Here is an 18,834-nt window from a genome sequence, read left to right on the forward strand (position 1 = left end):
AGCGTCGCGAGGGCGTATCGCGCCGCCGTAACACGGCCGTGATCGATCGAACAAACGGAGGGGGTGGCCTGGGTTCGTCGCGGAAAATTGTTTAACAGGGCAAGAAAGACGTAACGCAGCCAAGCGATCGATCCTGTTAACGCGTCTCGGTTCCCCTTGACACGCGCGACATCGTCGACACGCTCCCGTTGGCTCGACGTGTCGACGAGATTCGGTGAACGCGACGAGGAATCGTGGAAGCCAACAGAAGCCTCCGCGAATCGCGAATTAAATTCCGGAAGCTTTGTTTGGCGCGGTATAATCGCCGCCCTTGTTGACCAGGCGACGGATCCGGCGCGTATCGAAATCGAGAGTACACTCAGATGCAAGTAACGAGCCGTTGGAATTCCATTAATCGCGTCGATCCAGTTCCGCTTTCTCAGCCGCCGGTAGTCTCCCTTGGCAAGCCGCGGCGCATAAAACTGCTCCCCCCCACCCTCGGGGCAGGATCGAGCAAAAGGAGAACAGAGGAGAAATGAAATCGACTTTCGTTATTGAGACTCGTATTTGTGGAACAGCGACGACGATAAAGATTCATTCGATTCCTCCTACCCCCAGCCATCCTCCCTCGTCCTCGCCCCAGCTTATTCTTTTTACTCTCGCTCCCCCGCGTCTGCTATTCCGAGGGGTGTATGTTTGCACGCCGCGCGAGCGTATTACCCCCCTACCATGCTGTTCGAATGCCCGGAGAAAGGGAAACGCAGGGGAATGAAAAAGGAAGAAAGGAGGAGGACGAGGGCGGGGGAGACGTTTTCTCGGGCCGCGTCGTTTTATATCACCGGAAAATTGGAATCGAAGCGACGCCCCCGTGTGCGCGAACGCTCGCGTCGATGTTAAAACGACCCTATAAACTCCCGCGGAAACACTCGCGGAGACTGTATACACGGTGTGCTCATTTTACTTTTGTCCGGCGTTTCTTTTAGAGGTTCTTGATGCAACTTAGGCGAGATTTCTGAATGTTCATTGAATTTCGAGTTTCTTTTGCTACAGAAAGGGTGCCCTTGAGACGCATTCAACGATGCTTAACACGATGATTTTTGAAGACACGCGAGGTCCAGGATGAAGAACGGAGATGCTGTAAGAAATCGAATTTTTTTAAAAGGTATTCTACCTTTTTTAAGTACATAGATCTATTGGCTTTGGGTACAGAACGATTGTTCTCCTACGTTTAATGTGTAAACTCCGACTTAAAATTTTGCCCACTACTTTTAAACCACCCTATATTACCTACTTGTACGATACGCTACACTTCAAAGTGTACCATACCACGCAGAATGCACCGATTCTCGTTAGACCTCAGAAGTTAAACTGCGTTGAGCATAGTTTGTCCTCGGATAGGCGACTATCCAAGAACACCTATGTGCTGTTGGCGAATCGATACTACACAGTCCATCTAAAACCGTATGTTGCTACTTACAAGGGAAGATCCCGAACCCGAATATTCAAAAAATTCTGAAACTTTGTTAATATATAGGGAATTTCCTCCTGATTATAACGCAATTTTTGTTTGCTGCCCAAATTCACTCGAAGGAGATGAAATTAACCCCTGAAAATTCGGCTATTTTCCGATTTTCTGTTATAACTCGCAAACTGTAAGAGATAGAAAAAAGGTTTCAAGACAAAAGTTTATTCTTTTAATTAGATCTATCATTTGGTAAAAAAATTATTTTACAGTTCACGAGTTATAACACAAAATCGAGAAATAATCGGATATTCAGGGGCGAATTACACCCCCTTAGAGTGAATTTGGGCAGCAAACAAAAATTGCTTTGTAATCAAGAGGAAATTCCCTACATATTCACAAAGTTTCAGAAGTTTCTGAATTTCCGGGTTCGGGATCTTCCCTTGTTAGTCAACGATCAGCACTGATGGAAGCTAAACTGAAGGAAAAAAGGAAAACCTAGTAGTACAAGTCTGTAATAAGTCAGACATCGAATTAATAGCGCGATCTGACCTCGCAGAAGGCGCGGTGGATACGAAACACGGTTAAAAAGTTCGCGGAAAGGCTACGAGAGTTAAATCGCTAAGCCGGCAAACGACCGAAATACACTCAGCGAATTTCAATTCACCGCGACGCTATTGTTTCCCCTGGTAACGCGAGAGATCGCCGGAGCACGCCTCTCGTTGCGCAGACTTCGCGCGGAATAGCAGCCGTTTAATTAGCGACGCGACGAAGAAAGGGAAAGATGAAAAAGAAAGGAGGAGGGTGGGGAGGGTAGGGTCGAGGGAAAGAGGAGAGAAAAAAAGGGGCGACCTCGGTCGGTTATAGGATTTAGTAATGAAATCCGGACGGAGAGTTTAGCCGCCACGGTGATACATCATTCCACCCCCGGCAGGGCAAACGCCTCCATCGCTTCTCCGTCGTGCTAGCCGCCTCCACCCCTTTTTTTCACCGACATCGGGAAGTTTAATGCCATCTCTCGCTGCGAGAGAAGGAGAGCGAAGGAAAGGGGTGGCAACAGAACCCGCTAATGCCGCAATTTCGTCCTTCCTTTTCTTCCACCCCAATCTACCCGCCCTCCCCCCCTTACATCCCATCAACCTTGGGACTTTTCTCCCGTCCTAATGATCACGGGGCTCGCGAGGAAAAACTTTTGGTCGTCTTCCAATAAAAGTTTCCGCCCCGTGTTTTCTGGTACGACGGTGAATAAACGTTCCCGGCGATTATGGCGCGTCGCTCCGTCGGCCACCGGCGGCCGGAACTTTGTTAATACGACGGATCGATGGGAAAACTTCTGCAGGGGCGGGGGAGGGAGGGGCGATATATATTGATGGCACACGGAGGATGCGTACGTGCGCCTCCCCGCGGTCGGGGCTCTGTGTACGTGAGATTGATTGGCGTGTATGTATAATGCGATCGAGTTGGGCCGAGTTGACGGCTGGTTCGGGCCGTGCCGAGAAACTTTTCCCCCGCGGGGGAAATTCTGATTTTGATCGATCGACACTAGCCGTCCGTTGCGGGGGATGAAAGTCTTGACTGGCCGGGAAAATTCCTTCCGCGCGATTTCTCTCGCGAGATTACCTCTGGGAGGAATACGTTTTCTAATCGAGCCACTTTGGCCCTGGCGCTTCTCGTTCGACGGGCCCGGGGAGAGTGGGATTTTCACGGCTCCGTGGATCGCCGGGCACCGACGCTGGGAACCGGAAAGTTTCTCAAACGGCGGATAGATACCGGGAATTAATCGATTCGATGGTCGAAATGCTTACGCGGATCGCTAAACGAGAGAGACTTAGAGTCGGCAGAAATTCATTTCTCGAAATCCTCTGACGAAACTCTGCGCAGACATTATCATATACTAGACATCAGACGTATAAAAAATGTAAAACGTACAGGCTGGTGAATATGCAAAGTATGCAAATTACTGTAGCCGTGTCAAGAGGACTGAGAAATATACCGCGTCGTCACTCCTAAAGTCTCCCACGTGAAAGCGACGAGGGTCTCGATGGGCCGGAGGCCTCTAAATTAATGGAGAAGCGGAATCGCCGCGCAAGGTCGCGTACTCTTACCTTTTCGGGGTTTGTCCGGCGACGCTGGCGAGTCTGCGTTCACGTGAGCCGCGCTCGCGGCCTGGCCGGAGGATAATGTCGAGGAGGAGACCGCCGTGGTACAGGATGCAACAGGACTGCTGGCCGCCGTTATCGGCAGCAAAAGTTTCCTCTTATGGTTGCAGAGCTTGGTCATCTCCCGTGTCTTGCCCTGATCCGGGCTCCAAGGCCGTGTCGCAACCTGAAACAAGAACATAAAGCACTCGTTACTTTCCAACCGTTCGTCTCTGGCCCCCGAGGAGGATCGATTCGAGCCGATGCTTCTGGAAACCGCGAACGTCGTTCTAACACGCAACGATCTTCGTCGTCGAATTGTCAGCTGTCGCAGTCAGGCCACTGCGACAGCGAAAGGCTACGACGCGAGCCAAAGAGTCGCATTCCGTCAGCGAACGAAGAAGAAGGGACGCTAGCGGCGTGGATTACATGGAATATAATTTTTGCGCATTCTTCATGATTTCCAAGTTTCGTCGTATCAGTTCGTAAAGTAGTGGATTCGAGGGAAAGGAGCCTCGTAAAAAGAGTCACGCTCGCACTTTCGCGGTATAACGTCCGGAGTTTACGAGGGAATAACCTTTGGCATTTGCTCAAGCGATCCCGGGCATAACCCCCCGAGACACGGATAATGGAGATTGACTGTACGAGCGCGGACATTGAAATAAACAGGCGGAATCACGTAATGAAACGAATAAATCCGCCTACGACCCAGTTCCGCGGCACGAAACGCGGCGCGGGCCGCGTGTTCTCGCGCCGGTGTATCCGTCGCCCGTTGCATTATACATCGCGACGCTTAAATTCCGGTTATGGGGACAATTCTTTGAAAGCTTCGATAATTATCCAATTACGCGTAACTGCACCCTCCGCTCGCGCGCGCCCGTCGCGTCGCACGCGAATGTAATTCGATTTTCTAGCAGCTTTGACTATAGTCTGCGTGGATTAGACATTGCTGAACAAAATGGGATAGCGGAGACCGGGGCTAAAAGTTTCGATTTTGATAAAACATAAAAAATGACTGGAGAATAATGTAGTTATTCTCTTCACTTATTGACTAATTTCTTGTTCAATTTATTATATTTTCTGATTTTAAGCTTGTATTTAATATATTGTAATAGGTTTTTCATAGAAAGTAATTTATTTGTAATTTATTGCATTACATATTTAATTACAAATTACTAATAGTTAAACATCTTGAAATATATTTCTTAAATAGTTTTTGAATTGGTTGATTTATTATTAAGGAATTAATCAATTACTCTGCAAATTTTCATCACAAATAATTTTTTTTACATCTTCTTTGTGACGAGGTACCTCTTAAATGAGCAGAAATTGGGGTATTCACCTTATACATTTGCGGTGGGACAAGTTGTTACGGTAACAACTTGCCCCAAGTCAGGGTAACAACTAGCCCCTATTGACACGTGTAGCAATTTCAAAGACTATTCTGCTTATACATATATTCAAACGATAAACGCTATTATACCATGTTCTTAAATGTCATTCGATCCATAAGAACGAATCAATCTATAATATCGACGTTAAATAATTTAAATAGACCAAAAAATTAATTTACCCTTATCTGGTACGCGACTAATAGGTCCTTGCTTACAACCACACAATTCGCTGTCGCGGACGCTATTAAAGTAGGAGACAGAGTGACGTGATTAACTCACACGGAAAAAATAATTTAAAGTACAACGCTCTTTTTATTTCGAAGATAGAGCCGTCGGAACAACTTACCCCCGGAACTTTTAGCCCCGGTCTCCCCTACTCGAGAAAGGGTTTTCTATTCCAGAACAATCGATGATTCACCTACAACCAAATACTTAACGTTTAATCTAGAAAAACTGTAAAGTTCTCGCTCAAACAAAAATACTCGCGATACGTTCGAACCCCTCGCCAGTTTCGTCAACCAAGCGATCCTCCCATTCTAGACTACGTCGCGCTTGAAAATCTAACGATGAAGACAGCCTTCTTCTCGTATCCAGCGAAATGACGTGCGATTCAGAAACTTACCGTCGCGAGCGCGGATGCAGACCGACAAAAACGCGCTGCGTTGGACCAGAAATTAACGACGCCCACGCACGGGGCACGTTAAAAATTATGAACCGCCGCGGCACAAGGGGCCCGCTGTCCCCCCGGTCGCCCGTGCATCGTCTTATTTACGGTGCTCGGTAATGGCACCGTGTACGCAGCCGTAAATCGCCGTGGAACGTCTCACGGGCTGACACGTAACACGGTGAAGTCCTGGACGGCCATTACCGGTTATCGGCCCGCGGCCTTCCAACTTGGACACGTTTTCACTCTCTGCGCACCGTGGATCGCGCATCGATCATGAGATTCATGAGCATCGAGTCCACCGTGGCCTTCTCTCTCCCCCACCCTTCGCTGCTCCTCCTTTTGCCCTCGTTCGCCGGCCCTTTTCGACGTTCTGCCTCGCTTTTGCGCGACGCTCTCGCGCCGGCGTTCGCCAATTATGGCGAGACAACCGCGGTGAAACGGCCAGATTATCTCTGGAGAGTTTTAGCGTGGCCGAACGCGGGGCCCCGGGCTTCTCGGGCGCACTTATGTAACTCAGCGTCGGCCAGAAGGTGCCCGGACAACCGTTTGTGTCCCGTGGATTGCGAGATCCTTACGGGACGCCTTTATTGGTGGTATCGCCGCGGACGTTGCAACGATACGAGCAGACAACGAGGGGCTGACGCGAGCGGGGGAGGTCGGCCGGGGATTTGCATAACCCGTCTGAGTTTCGGGTCGATAACAGTGATCCAGGTTGGGATCGATATTTTGATACGATCGTTTCGGGTAATGTCCGTGCTCCTTCCACTGTTCAGCTCGCACGGAATTTAGTGGCACTTGCGCCGGAATTTATTGGATTTTTATCTTCATCCACGCTCCGGGGTATAAATCCACGTCACTAAAGAGGAGGAGAAGGTTACAAGAACGTTAGGTCGAGCAGGATTGATGACCTGACAAGAGTCTCGACGACCGCGAGTAGTTCGTGTCCTGTATTAGACGGACATACGTCTGAACGGTATACATATTTCTACGGGCATGGTTTATCGTTACTGTTAGGAGCGCAGCCAGTTAGGCGCTCCTAGCAGTAATATAATCTCTTGATTATTCCGCTGGAAACAATGATCGACGATCGTTGTCGCGGACGAGCCGCGAAGGTGCATGTCGAAGGCTCGTCGCTGCCTGTATCGGAGCACCGAGCAGGTTAATTAAGAACGACCTGAATACGACGTCGAGATTGTACGTATTCGCTTAGCAGCCGGCCTTGGCGTCTAGAGCCGACGAGTCGGCGTATAATGACGTATGTCGGCGGTTAACTCAATCAGAACGTGTTCCCTCCGACCGGTCTATTATTCATTCTCCTTCTGGCGAGCCGCTCATCAGCGGTGATCACCTTAAACACGCTAATCTTGCCCACTTGCGCGACACCGCTGCCGCGCGGTATTGAATAAAATTGCGCCTAGATCGGTCCGTCTCCACTCATTCTCGTTCCTTTCGAGACCGCGGCGTGTAGCAATTACCGGGCGGCCCGAATCCAGCGCCATGAAATTTACCGGCTTCGCCTCGGTTTCGCTCTGTAATCCGGGGGACATATTTATTCGCGGCTGATCGCGCGCCGAGCGCAAATGATGCGGCGAACCCGATACCGAGGAGCCAGGGGGGGAGGATTTTATCTCTGTACACAGGATGTTCTCAGGCGGAGAGTGTAATAAAGAAAAGGAGCCGTGGAGTTTAGGAACGCGCGATGCTCTGAAAGATAGGGAACAAATGGCCATTTCCCATTTCCATTGATAAGTGTTCGCCTGACTGTGGCCGAAGTTAATTGGGGAAGGGGGCGGGAGAAAGGAATCCACGGGAATTGTCGAGCGAGGAGACATGAAAGCGCGCGAGGAACCGAGGTCGGGAGCATTCCAGGGGCGGTCACGATTCCAGTTCGATGCACACGAAGCCGTGGGGTGGTAGCGAAGCGAGAGCATAATCTCGACCGAACAACCGGCTCGATAATCTTTAACGCGAGGCCGAGGCAAAGCGCATCGTTTCCCGTGGAATTATTTCTCGCTGACCGCCACCCTTTGCAGCCCCGGGGGTATAATCGCGTCGACCGACGGAAACCACGGTTTAATCCCTTCCTTTTCTTTTTTTAACCCCGGCCAACTAGACGCCATTCCTCGGGCAGGAACGACCTTAATACGACCGCTTTAAACGGCCGGGGCGCGAGCGCTTCGCGAAGGGACAAACGCGCTGGACCTTTTTTTATTATCCCCCTCTCCCCCACGCTTTTTGTCTTCGTCCATTTACGGCGCGCGGAATAATTGAATGGCGGGATGCAAGATGGTTGCACAACAGAATCCATCGCTGTTTTACGCGCGGCCTCTGAACCTGTGGGGAGGAAATGGTCAATTAAAGCTCCGAAGTTCCGCTCGGTAATATTTAAAGACTGGAATGATCGCGAACGGTAATTGATAGCTTTAAAGTAAGGTTTAAACGGTGTCATTTCGACCGGTGCTCGACGAAAAAACTGATATCTTCCAGCTGCAGATGACGTGCGAGTTTAGTATTTTCAATTTAAGTCTGGTTAGTGTTCCTGATTTCTCCATATTTTTTGTTTCTCGAGAAATCAGAAATGAGATCATATTTCTTGAGAATTCTCGAGAATTCTTGAGAAATTGAAAAAAATATTGTAAAAATTATATTTTTGGGATAATGTTGATAATATTTATCAAAAACACAAGAAAACATTAACTAAATAAATTATTCCTGTGGAATTTATACAAAACTTGTGTAAATGAAAAATAGATATTAAATATAATTAGTACATTTATTTATTTAATACAAAATTTGTACAAAGCGAAACATTACTTTTTGGTTTTAAAATTTATTTTTAAGTAGCACAATGTGTCTAATGTAGTGTCAGCGAATCTATTTCTTTTTTGTGGCAAAATCTGTTATATCTTGGCTGTTAAATGAAAAAATGCGTCTTTTGACCCTTTTGGAAGAAATTCTGGATCGTGCAAAAACTTTATACGGGGTACAATAGTCTTATCTCCTCTTTTCTATGTTTCTTCTTTAATAGCCACAAGAAACTCATTAGATACTTAATTCAGCATACAATTTTTCTAAATTTTTAAATAAAAATTTAAGAGCACCTTCAGCAGTTAATAATATCGAATCTTCTGTACTGTGATATTCTATTGGAATTCATATAGGTTCTAATGTTATTAATAAGATGTTATAAATGAGATTTATAATATTTTTCCTAGACTTAAGTTTCTCGAGAAATTATAGTATTTCTCGAGAAATAAGAAATAAGCAATTATAAAATTTCTCGAGAACGAACACTAACTCTGGTGCACTGTTAAGAATTCAATCTCCTCGTCATCTCGTCCTTTACGCGCAGACATTTCTTCACAGAAACATTATTCAGAGCTGCAAAAGTGGCGTCTATAAATCCATCTAGCCCTTATCCCCCTTACCCCCAGCGGGATCGCAGAGGACGTTAAATTTTGTGTTAATCGAAAGCACAAATCTAAGCAGTAAAAACATTTCCTCTCGTAAATCGTTTGCGTGCTGCGACGTCGATACGTCGATTGTACGTCACAGTGGACGAAGGTGTATCGTCGTATCGATCGGGATTCTTGCTTTTTCTTTCGCCGCGGTAAATCATCGCGCGGCGGACGGAACGATTCCAGCCTCGATCCACTCTCGCTGGATCGCACCGTAATGTTCCCAGGCTGATTTCGAGCGGCGCTCGTTAAACGGAATTTATGTCGCCCCGCGAGGTGTCCTTCATTTGCGCGCGCCTGTACTCGCGCCGCGTAACAACATATTCGATTTAACGTACTTAAGCGCGTTATCGTGTTTCGACGATAAAACACCGTATTTATTGCCACGCGCATTGTTAATCTATCGGTTATTCCCTTTCAGTTTTCATTCGTTAAATGTTGCGCGCTTAAATGCGCGAGAACTATAAAACAAGGGGGCTTTATGTTCGTCCCAGAAGGGAGTAAGTCGAGGTGACTCCAGTTTTACGACGTTTACGTTTTATGCACCCGGGGAACAGCGTCTTTAAAACTGCGGGTACTCGGGCGACCGTCAAAAATCAATTCTAATCTTACATGCGCGACGTAGAATCCTCTCTTTGAAACTAAAAGTGATGTTCTGCATTCCACGCAGGCAGTGTCTACTAAGCAGTATCCACAAGTAAGTACCACATAACAGAGATTCAAATACCTACTCCCCCGTCAGAATCGCTTCAACACAGTGGCGCACACGGGATTTATTCCTGGGTGAGCCGAGTTTAACGGATGGAAATATTTTTAATGCAAATGGAAGACTGAAATCCAGTTTTCTTCTCTTTTTACAAAGCTCATGAATTACTTCAGTCGTGGTTACATCAATCTCTTTTCCCCCTTTTCTTTAGGGGTGTAGATCCTACATGATAATTAACCCCTGATGGAGGGCTCCGTGAAATCAAATCAGCCTCTCGCTTTACGCGACAATTCCAAGCGCCTGCATCTCCAAGCGGAAGCGAGCGGCGAACGAGCTTCTGAACGGGGCGGCAGCATCGAGCGCTTTATGCGCTTTCGTGCACCATCGTCCAGCCGTACTTTTTTTCCCCCCTTCGCCGTGCAGCTGGAATTAATGTAACGAGGCCATTAGTCCGCGATTTTACGACTTTAATTGTGACAGCCGATCAGAGCGGGGAATCCGCGTCGCAAATTGGACCGTCCCGCGTACAATGCCGCTTCGTACGTGCACCACGGCCACGCAGCCAATTAAACCGGTGTGTATGCTCGATTGCAAAGAACGTTTCGACGGCTCGCATGTTGATTGAGTGCGTTCGCTCGCGTGCACGATTGTTTTTCGAGGTTCGTGCGGATCGAACGAGGCCTCGCGTTACGTAACCGTGCGGCCCCCGCGATTCAATCGCCCAGCCCGTGGGAAATTTTCGTGCACGAGACTGTGGACGTCCTTCTGGAGGCATCGTGACATTTACCCGCCTCCGTGAAGCCGCGTTTCGCGCGCAAATTCCACCTACTGCTCGGCGCGCAGCAAGGCGAAATGATGGAGGGCTGCTGGCTTTCTGGGATAATCGATTGAGATTTAACGTTCGCGTAATGGTACAAAAATTCCTGCCTCGCGTATTAACTTGCGCGACACTTTGTCGCAGTTGTAGCTACAAAGTGCAGAATTTCCTATAAACGGTTCGCAATTGGACCACTCGTTAAGTATACATCGACAGTTCTCACGTAATTACGTTGCAATTATGTTTCCCGCTCGCGGACAACGAGATGAAAGTGCGGGTAAAGGAGAGAACACCGCGTCGGCTCATCAGAATGGCCGAAACGTCGCGAGGCGATCGCCGGGGAATTATTATAGCCGCGTTGGGCGCGATTAATGGCCCCGCGGTCGATCATCCGCGCCATCAAATTTATTCTGGATCTCTAAAAATAATTAAACGCTGTCGCTCGGTCTTCGGTGGACGCCAATCGATCGGCAATTTCGCGGCCTTTTTTCCTCTGTTTTACGCGCGGCCGAGCGACCACCATTTGCATCCAGCGAGAAGGCTATCAATAACAGCTACCAAGCTCGCCTCAATGATACAATCGCGATCGCGGACGAAAATAATCGTTCCCGCCGAAAGGAATTACGACTAACGAGCCGCTGGCAACCAGCTCACCCGCAACTTATTATACCAATTATCGGGCCATAAGTAACCCGTCCGGCGAACAGTCAACCCCACGTTTCGCGTACGCGAACGGATCACCTTCTTTCTTCCTCCCGGTGCACGTATTACCTGGCTGATTGACCGGCAGAGAGCCCTCCCCTCCTCCCTGGCCGTCCACTTACGGTCCTCGTGGCGTGCAATTAATTTCGCCGGCTGCCTAAATTGCGCACGCTAACGAATAACATAAATATCGCGCGAGACGAGCGGGAAACTCTTAAGGTCGTCGTCGCCGCGGCGGTGGGTTCGGCTCGTTAATTATCCGCCTTCGACCTGGTCGCGAATCGGCAACGATCAGGGAACGCCGGGCTAACGAAAGCCAGGGGCGAAATTTTTGCGGGCCCGAGGTGTGTGTGCGCGCGCGCGCGCGTCTGTCCGTGCGTATATCGGGATCGGAGAAAGAGAGAATCGAGAGAGTCGCGGGAATCGCGAGAGCGATCATAATTCAGAAGTTCCAGCGTGGGCGATGTAATTTTATCCGCGGCGCTGAGGGGCCGAGAGATGGGCGGGGTGAGTGGAAACAGGAAAGGGTGTCATAATATTTTCCTTGGGCCGTGGTCGTGTCGCAAGCGTTAATTACGATGAGTTCAACGGTCGAAAGTGGTGCACTGCGACGTGCTTGAGGATCAAACAATGGGTAACTGGATTTTTGTCGATTTTTTTTGCTTGTAAAAGGAGTTCTACGATTTTAGACTTTTTACTTGAAATGGTATCGGCCATTTTGCTTTTCTTGAATTTATTCAAGTGCAATTGCTCGATGTAAATCTCGCGAAGCTCGTGATAACTGTCACAGGAGCGAAATATATTTAAGTCTATAAGTTGTTAATTACATCTGTGGTGGACGGAGTAGAAGCTACCATTCAGGCTAGAGATTGTCACAAGGAGATATTGAAATGATAAATTGTTTTGCTACGGTAATTGGACGCGCCGTAAGAACACTGGTAAAAACTTAATTAATGTGGATATGTTTTAAATATATATTGCAGGAATTGATGCAGTAAATGAGCGTTAACCTCGGTAATAAAATAGAAACGTTTATAAACTGCGCAATACACTGTAGCAATCGGCGACTAATCACCAATCAAATCACCGCCATTAAAACCATGATTATATACCGATCCGCTTTGAAATAACCGAGGCAAACGTTCGAATAAAGTTGCCCGACCTATTACCCCCCCCCCCCCCCGATCGCCAGTGATTGATAGTTAATTAATGAATATTGACGTGCAAAATTAGCCACGGCTAATTTGCCTGCGATCCTTCGACCAATTAACGCGCAACCCATGCTGCTAATTCGATTTTATAACTTTCAGAGGTCACCTAACCGTCGATTAAAATTTTCGGCTCTGCTGCGGAACTAGAGGGAAGTGAAGCGAATTTAAAAAAAAAAAGGAGGTAATTATGACGACGCATGGACGTGCTTAAAAATTCATCGGCGCAGGTGTGGGCGTCGCGATAATTTCATCTTGAACCAGAAAAGTTAGCGAGCAGCGGGGCGACGGGAGGGGCAGCGAGAGGCGAAAGAAGAAAAAGCGGGGACGCGGTACGTGCCATAATATTTTACGATTCTCATTTATAATGTCGGGTAATGTTCCGCTCAGTATGCAGTGCGTATTCACCCCCGTTGTAGAACAGGGGATGCAGCCGCCGCGCGACCAACCGTCCCTCTTTTTCTCTCTTTCTGCTGTACGTCTTTGCGACATTAATTTTCCTACCCGGAATTTATTGCGAGTTCCCCGCTCTTCCCCTCCCCGCCGCTCGACCGACGTGCGCACCTTGCAAATTGAGACTTTAACCGTTGATCAACCCAACATGATTTCTCCAACGCGACACCCCTTCAACTTCACAATTTTTGTTAACGTGGATTACAATGTCGCGTCTACGGAGGCAAACAAAAAAAATTTGTTCAGTTGAGAAGCATAGAGAAAATTTTTTATTTCTTTCTCCTATTTTTATCTTTCTATGTAGTAATGGTAATAATTTTGTATCTCTGTGCACTAAAGGGTTTCCCGTTAATAATAATAATAAAATACAACGCTACTGGGAATTTTGTTTAGGGGAGATTTTATATTTCATGTAGGACTAATTTGTCTCCTGTTTTATGTCACTGGATATCTTACCTTAGATCGTATCAACTCGCGTGGCGGTAAATGTGTTAATCAATAATCGAATTGTCGGAACGGTTCGCAAGAAGGGACTCGTTACTGCTGAATCCATGATGTATGTAAAAGAACTTATCGCCGCTGGAATTATCGAGCTTCCAATAAAAATCGTGCCCCGGTGGAGTGGCATGGTAATAGGTTCGTTCCGAGTCGCTTCCCCGGGGCTCGTTTGTAAAGCCGAGCAAAAGAAGAGAGCGGTTTCTCGTGGATTCAATAAAAGAAGGCCGAGCCAAGGCGGTGTTCACTTTCATGACGTTATCGAACGACGGCGTGCACCCCTCCCACCCCGGAGAAAAGAGATCGTAACGATAATACGGACCGTAAGTCATGCACGGCCAAGGAAAAATGGCAGGGTTCCTCGGCTGCCTACTATTTTCCCACCTCTCTTTATTCCTCCTCCACCCCAGTTCGTTCAACGAACCCCGAAGAAACGACCGCGCGTCTGTTCTCCAGGAAAGAGATTTCCTTCGCTGCCTCATCGAAAATTCCACGGAGAGCCAACCGACCTCCACAGATGAATTTTTAGCGGATTAACCTAGCCAGCTGGGTCTCTGGGAAAGCAATCTGCCTATGATAGTTAGCCAGTGGACGGATCGGTAATCGATGCTAACGAGCTTCCCCCAGTTTCGTTGTTTTTCCACGGTGAAACGTGCTTTCCCCGAACAACGATCGATACTCCACCCTTCGCTCTTCCATCGGCTGAACCTGACATTGCTTGAAACACGACCGCTTCTTTGCGGAATGACTATTTCAACAGCGCCGAACATTTGTCGCGGCCAAATTGAAATAAACAGAAGTGTTTTGCATCTCGAGTACCGTTTTAATATAGACAGAGGATCTATAAATGTCCTCGAACCACTTTGTAAGCCGCCGCAGCATTCGGAACGATATTTCCTCGGAGCGTATGCCTTCTATTTTTAAGCAACGTGGAAAAATAGTTCCCGAGGGGTGATTTTAATAGAAATCTACGTTGTAGATCGTGGAGGAAAATGCAAACGGACAGGCAATTTTCGTGCCGGGGCGATGAATCGCGGCAAGCATTCGCGAGCCCGATAGAATCGAGCCCGCGGATGATTCACTCTCTCTCTGGCAGCCCCTTATTTCGAGCCGCTTTGGCAATGAGAAATATAATGTATCCCGGTCGAGACTGCAGCCCGTTTTACGTCACGGCCGATCTGATCTGGCTGAACGCCCGCGTTTTATGGACACTTTTGCAGCTCGCTGCGGCCGGAACGCTGCATTGATTTACGATAAACGTCGCGGGGAAAATGAATTTCCGAGCGTGGCCGATGTTTGTCGCCTTAAGTGTAGGTACCCTTTACAGCCGACGTATGCCTCTGCTGGGCCGGTGTTCCCGCCAACGAGGCGGTCACTATTAACTTCTTTCATCGTTCCGACGGGGAGACTTGCTCGGCGCTCTCGTGCCTCTACAATCCGAGGAAAAGTTCGAAAACTCACCGATTATCGGGGGGTATAGTTCCGAGCGGATACAGTCTAAATGTGGATACGTATAGCGAAAGGTTTATAGAACGTGGCAGAAATTACCGGCCGAAGTGTATATCCGAGTAGGAGCATCGGCGTGCTCAAAGGGGCAGATGCATAATCCAGTGTGAACCGATCCAAGAAACTAGAGTGGACTTGTTCCACTTGATTGCAATATTTAACGGCCGCGATGAAACGGCGAAAACGGAGCACGCCAGCTATAAAACGCCACGGGTATAAATACCGCTGGCGTCGCTTCTGGCGCGAATTAAATATCGATGGATACGCTGTTGGACGCTGTCTACGACATCTCCGTGATATAAATGTCGCGGGGGGTTTCTCCGATAATCAATTATGCCTGGGTAATTATCGGAGCGCCGGGCGAATGGCGTCTTAATTAAGAATGAAATTATGGGACCTTGCGACCGTTCGTTATAAAGAGCCATTTACGGTGGAAACAATTTTCTCCTGGGGGGAATGGAATAAGGGAAAAGATGTGGGGGGGTAGCGTCACGTGCAATGCTGATAAAGAGTGAGTTAGGTACTTTATTCCAGGTAATCGTGGAATTTTATTCGCCAAACGTCTCAGAGAAATTAAATCTTTACTGAGACTCGCTTTTGTGGGTAAACTATAGAAACTATAAACTTCGGTGTGACTCATACCCCGAGGATGATTAATCTATGATCTTCATTAGTACAAAACATTATTTGCAGTACAGCTTCTAAATTACACTTCACTATTATTTCCAAAATTTCACTTTCAAAAATCAAGGTGTTCTATGTCACATATATTAATATTTCTTATAACCAAATGGGAACTTAACGCTTCGTCTTCACTGAAATGGTTGTATCCTAATTTTTCTGGAACTGTTCTCAGGAAAGAGTCGCGTTAATTTTGTGTTTCACGCATGCACATCGTCGCGCGTTTCTACTTCACCCACCAGCAGGAAGTAGCCTCTGTCGCGAGGCTACGCGGACAGAAAGTCGAAGCAATCGATAATGGGGCGCACGATAATGCACGGCTCACCTCTGGCCGCTGCAACGGGCTCAATATGGTTTATCCGCTGACAGCGTAATACGAATGATAAAACCGAGCATAGTACAGCCGACGCTGGGGCTATTGTCGCAGCGCTGTGACATTACCGCGATCTAGACGTGTTTTGCCGATCGTTTCTGAAAACTAATGTGCCGGCGTTCCAGCGGACAATCTTCTGAAATAAACAGCAAACGACGACGAGGTTGCAATTTGCAGACGTTGGCCTCTAACGGAGTGCATGCCTGGCGTTCACCGCGCGATAAAAGTGCCTCCGCATACGTGCGCGCTCTAGACAAAATGCTATTATCATTGGCTGACAGCCGTTTGTGCTTTGTAAATTCTGGCTAATATTCTGCGAGTTAAGAAAACTTAGATTGGATGCACTAAACGATTGAAACTTTTGTGATGTACGTCGAAATCACATGTTTCTAATGATTGCGCAAGTAGGCGAGAAATATGTATTGAAATTTGTATATGGATAAAGCCAGATGAATGGAAACGGGTAATTTTTTTTATCGCGAAATGGATTTGCATACGCGTCGTGTTCAGCGATACTGCGAAAGCAGCTTTGCCATTGAAAGCTGTTATTTTAAAGTAAGTCTGTCGGTATTGTAATTCTGCTCTTGTCGATTTCTTGTTCCTATGCACTGGTTCTGAAACTACTTTTTTTCTCTTTGATGCCACGACTCTGCATTATTCATTAGGCTTATTACACCGAGGCAAAGAGCATTCACAGTCCGTTGTTATACCCTGAACCAAATCGATGCAAAGTTTCTCTATTCATTCGTATATTTCCCTTTAACTTCCGTGTTTAGGATCGGCCCTTGTCATAGGTAAACTTCGCTCGGGTAGCGTGTCATCAATTGCAAGGCATTCTCCTCGTCATGTACAGCCTTCGTCGATTTTGCAAAACGTCTCTACTTGACTCTTTAAAATTGATAGTGTTTCTTATGGATCCTGCGTTCTTCTACATTATCGATGTGAATATATGCACGAACTTTATCTAATTACATACAATATAAATTAGGGGTGCAAGCTGGAATCCTTAAATGTAATTGTTGATTAGTTTAAATCGTTAATGGAAACAGTTTTCGAAGTAACACGCATCTTAAAGGATACAACGAAAGATATAAAGCTGTCTAAGCTATGTATGTCCTAAACCAGACGCAGAAATAAAATATGCGCGAGCAAGTGAAAAGGGTCCGTCTGTAGTCAGACGCAACTAGTGACCACCGTGAGCTATATCTCCATGCAACTTTTCGTACCAGCATTATTTTAGAAACATTTTTAAACAACAATTACTCAGCCTACTGTCTTAACCAAACATTGATTCAAAGTACACTCATTTTCTATTTCAAGACACAAACTGGTCCACTCTGACACACTTATTCACAAACTAAGAGCAAGTTGTCAAGTTACCAGTTTACCACTCCCCGCTCCAAACTCAAGTGAGTACCTCGCGTTAAACCAGAAGTTGCCAAAAGCAAAAATTTCCAAGCCCCCTCTGCAAGTTCCACCAGCCAAAGGAAAACTCCACGGCCAATTAGCAAACTACCCACAGCTTCGAAATAGCCATCGACGCGTACGTCGATGGGAGCTAGAGCCCGCTGACATCTCTGCGCGATTAAGATAAAAGCGACGAGCCTGGCCGCGATCAGGCTAAATTCGACGCGGCTCGGGCGAACAATCGAGCAAAAATACGAGCCGTGCTCGTCGAGGGCTCCTCTGCAAACAGTTTTATGACATCCCAACGCGATTACGAATTCCGCGGCGAGTCGAACGCAATAAGACTCGAGGCGGACGCTAAAAGCCAGGCGAACGCGTTGAAAGCCAGCGCATCGGCGCTTAATTAAATTAAATCTAAAATCAATTACCGACGTGTACGTCGCTTCCGTGCGACCGTCTAATCACATGGACTGGAGAGAGAGAGCGAGAGCGAGGGGCCCGCCGACAGGCCGGAGAGAGAAGGAGAGGGTCACGAGATAGTTGGCTGCGCGGCAAAAACATAAATCGTCGTAAAGCAACGCACGTGAGTCCATACCGGTTACGGGACGCCAGCAATTATGTAAGTATTCCGAGCCGATGGTCGACGATTAAATCTTCCAGTAACTATGAGTGTGCCCCGTTGCCAGGCTTCCCTGTGTGCGCGCGAACGACGCGAGTTCGTGCGATCGTTAGGCCAGCTAGAGGATAGCGTGGGATCTCTCTGCCAGCACTTTTTACGGGGCTGTTTAGCGGGACTGTCCGCGATACGGATTCTCATCGGTGCATGATTAAAGCTGGATGATAGGCGTGATAGCTCCGCGAGCACACGAGTTGCAATTGATCTCCGCTGCGATTAGACGAAACATTCGTAATTGACGCAACGGAATAAGCGAGCGATCTGATGCGCGGAAAGTGATCGGGCTTGGTCAGCTGGTGTGTTGATCTTCGTGGAAGATAGTGGGGATGTTGCGCGAGTGCTGAGGTTTATTTGCAGAATGTACTCGTGTCGCTGGGCAATGACTCGTGATTGCTTGCTTGATTAGTGATCGCTGCTGGTCTCTCGGTTTCCAGATTCGTGGCTTGCAAGATCAAGGTGATATTTAGTTTCTAAAAGTCGCTGCGAAATTCTGCAGCTTGCAGTTACGCGGCGTAATTTTTCCCAACGATCAACAGCCTTCGTCGTTAATTTAATACGAAATCGTTGAAGTCGCGGTTTCACCCGGCAAAGAACTGCCCATAATTTATCGCGTCTCGTAGACTGACGCGGTGGATATAATTCATTGGAATAGTACTTCTGGCGGTGGACAAGAAGTGCCATTATTACTATAAATCACGGCCGGCGGGAACAC

General features: G+C 47.5%; 1 protein-coding gene across 7 annotated transcripts in view; it reads right to left on the reverse strand.

The window, feature by feature from the left end:
• The window catches only part of LOC143371590 (uncharacterized), a 265,689-nt gene that overhangs the window by 21,539 nt on the left and 225,316 nt on the right, over positions 1–18,834 (reverse strand). For all 7 annotated transcript variants that reach the window (XM_076816911.1, XM_076816910.1, XM_076816912.1 and 4 more), the window contains one exon: positions 3,547–3,766. In XM_076816911.1, the coding sequence (XP_076673026.1) occupies positions 3,547–3,766 (220 nt within the window). The remainder of the gene's footprint in view (positions 1–3,546; positions 3,767–18,834) is intronic.

The sequence above is a fragment of the Andrena cerasifolii genome, chromosome 7 (genome assembly GCF_050908995.1).
Source record: "Andrena cerasifolii isolate SP2316 chromosome 7, iyAndCera1_principal, whole genome shotgun sequence".
Taxonomy (NCBI): Eukaryota; Metazoa; Arthropoda; class Insecta; order Hymenoptera; family Andrenidae; genus Andrena; species Andrena cerasifolii.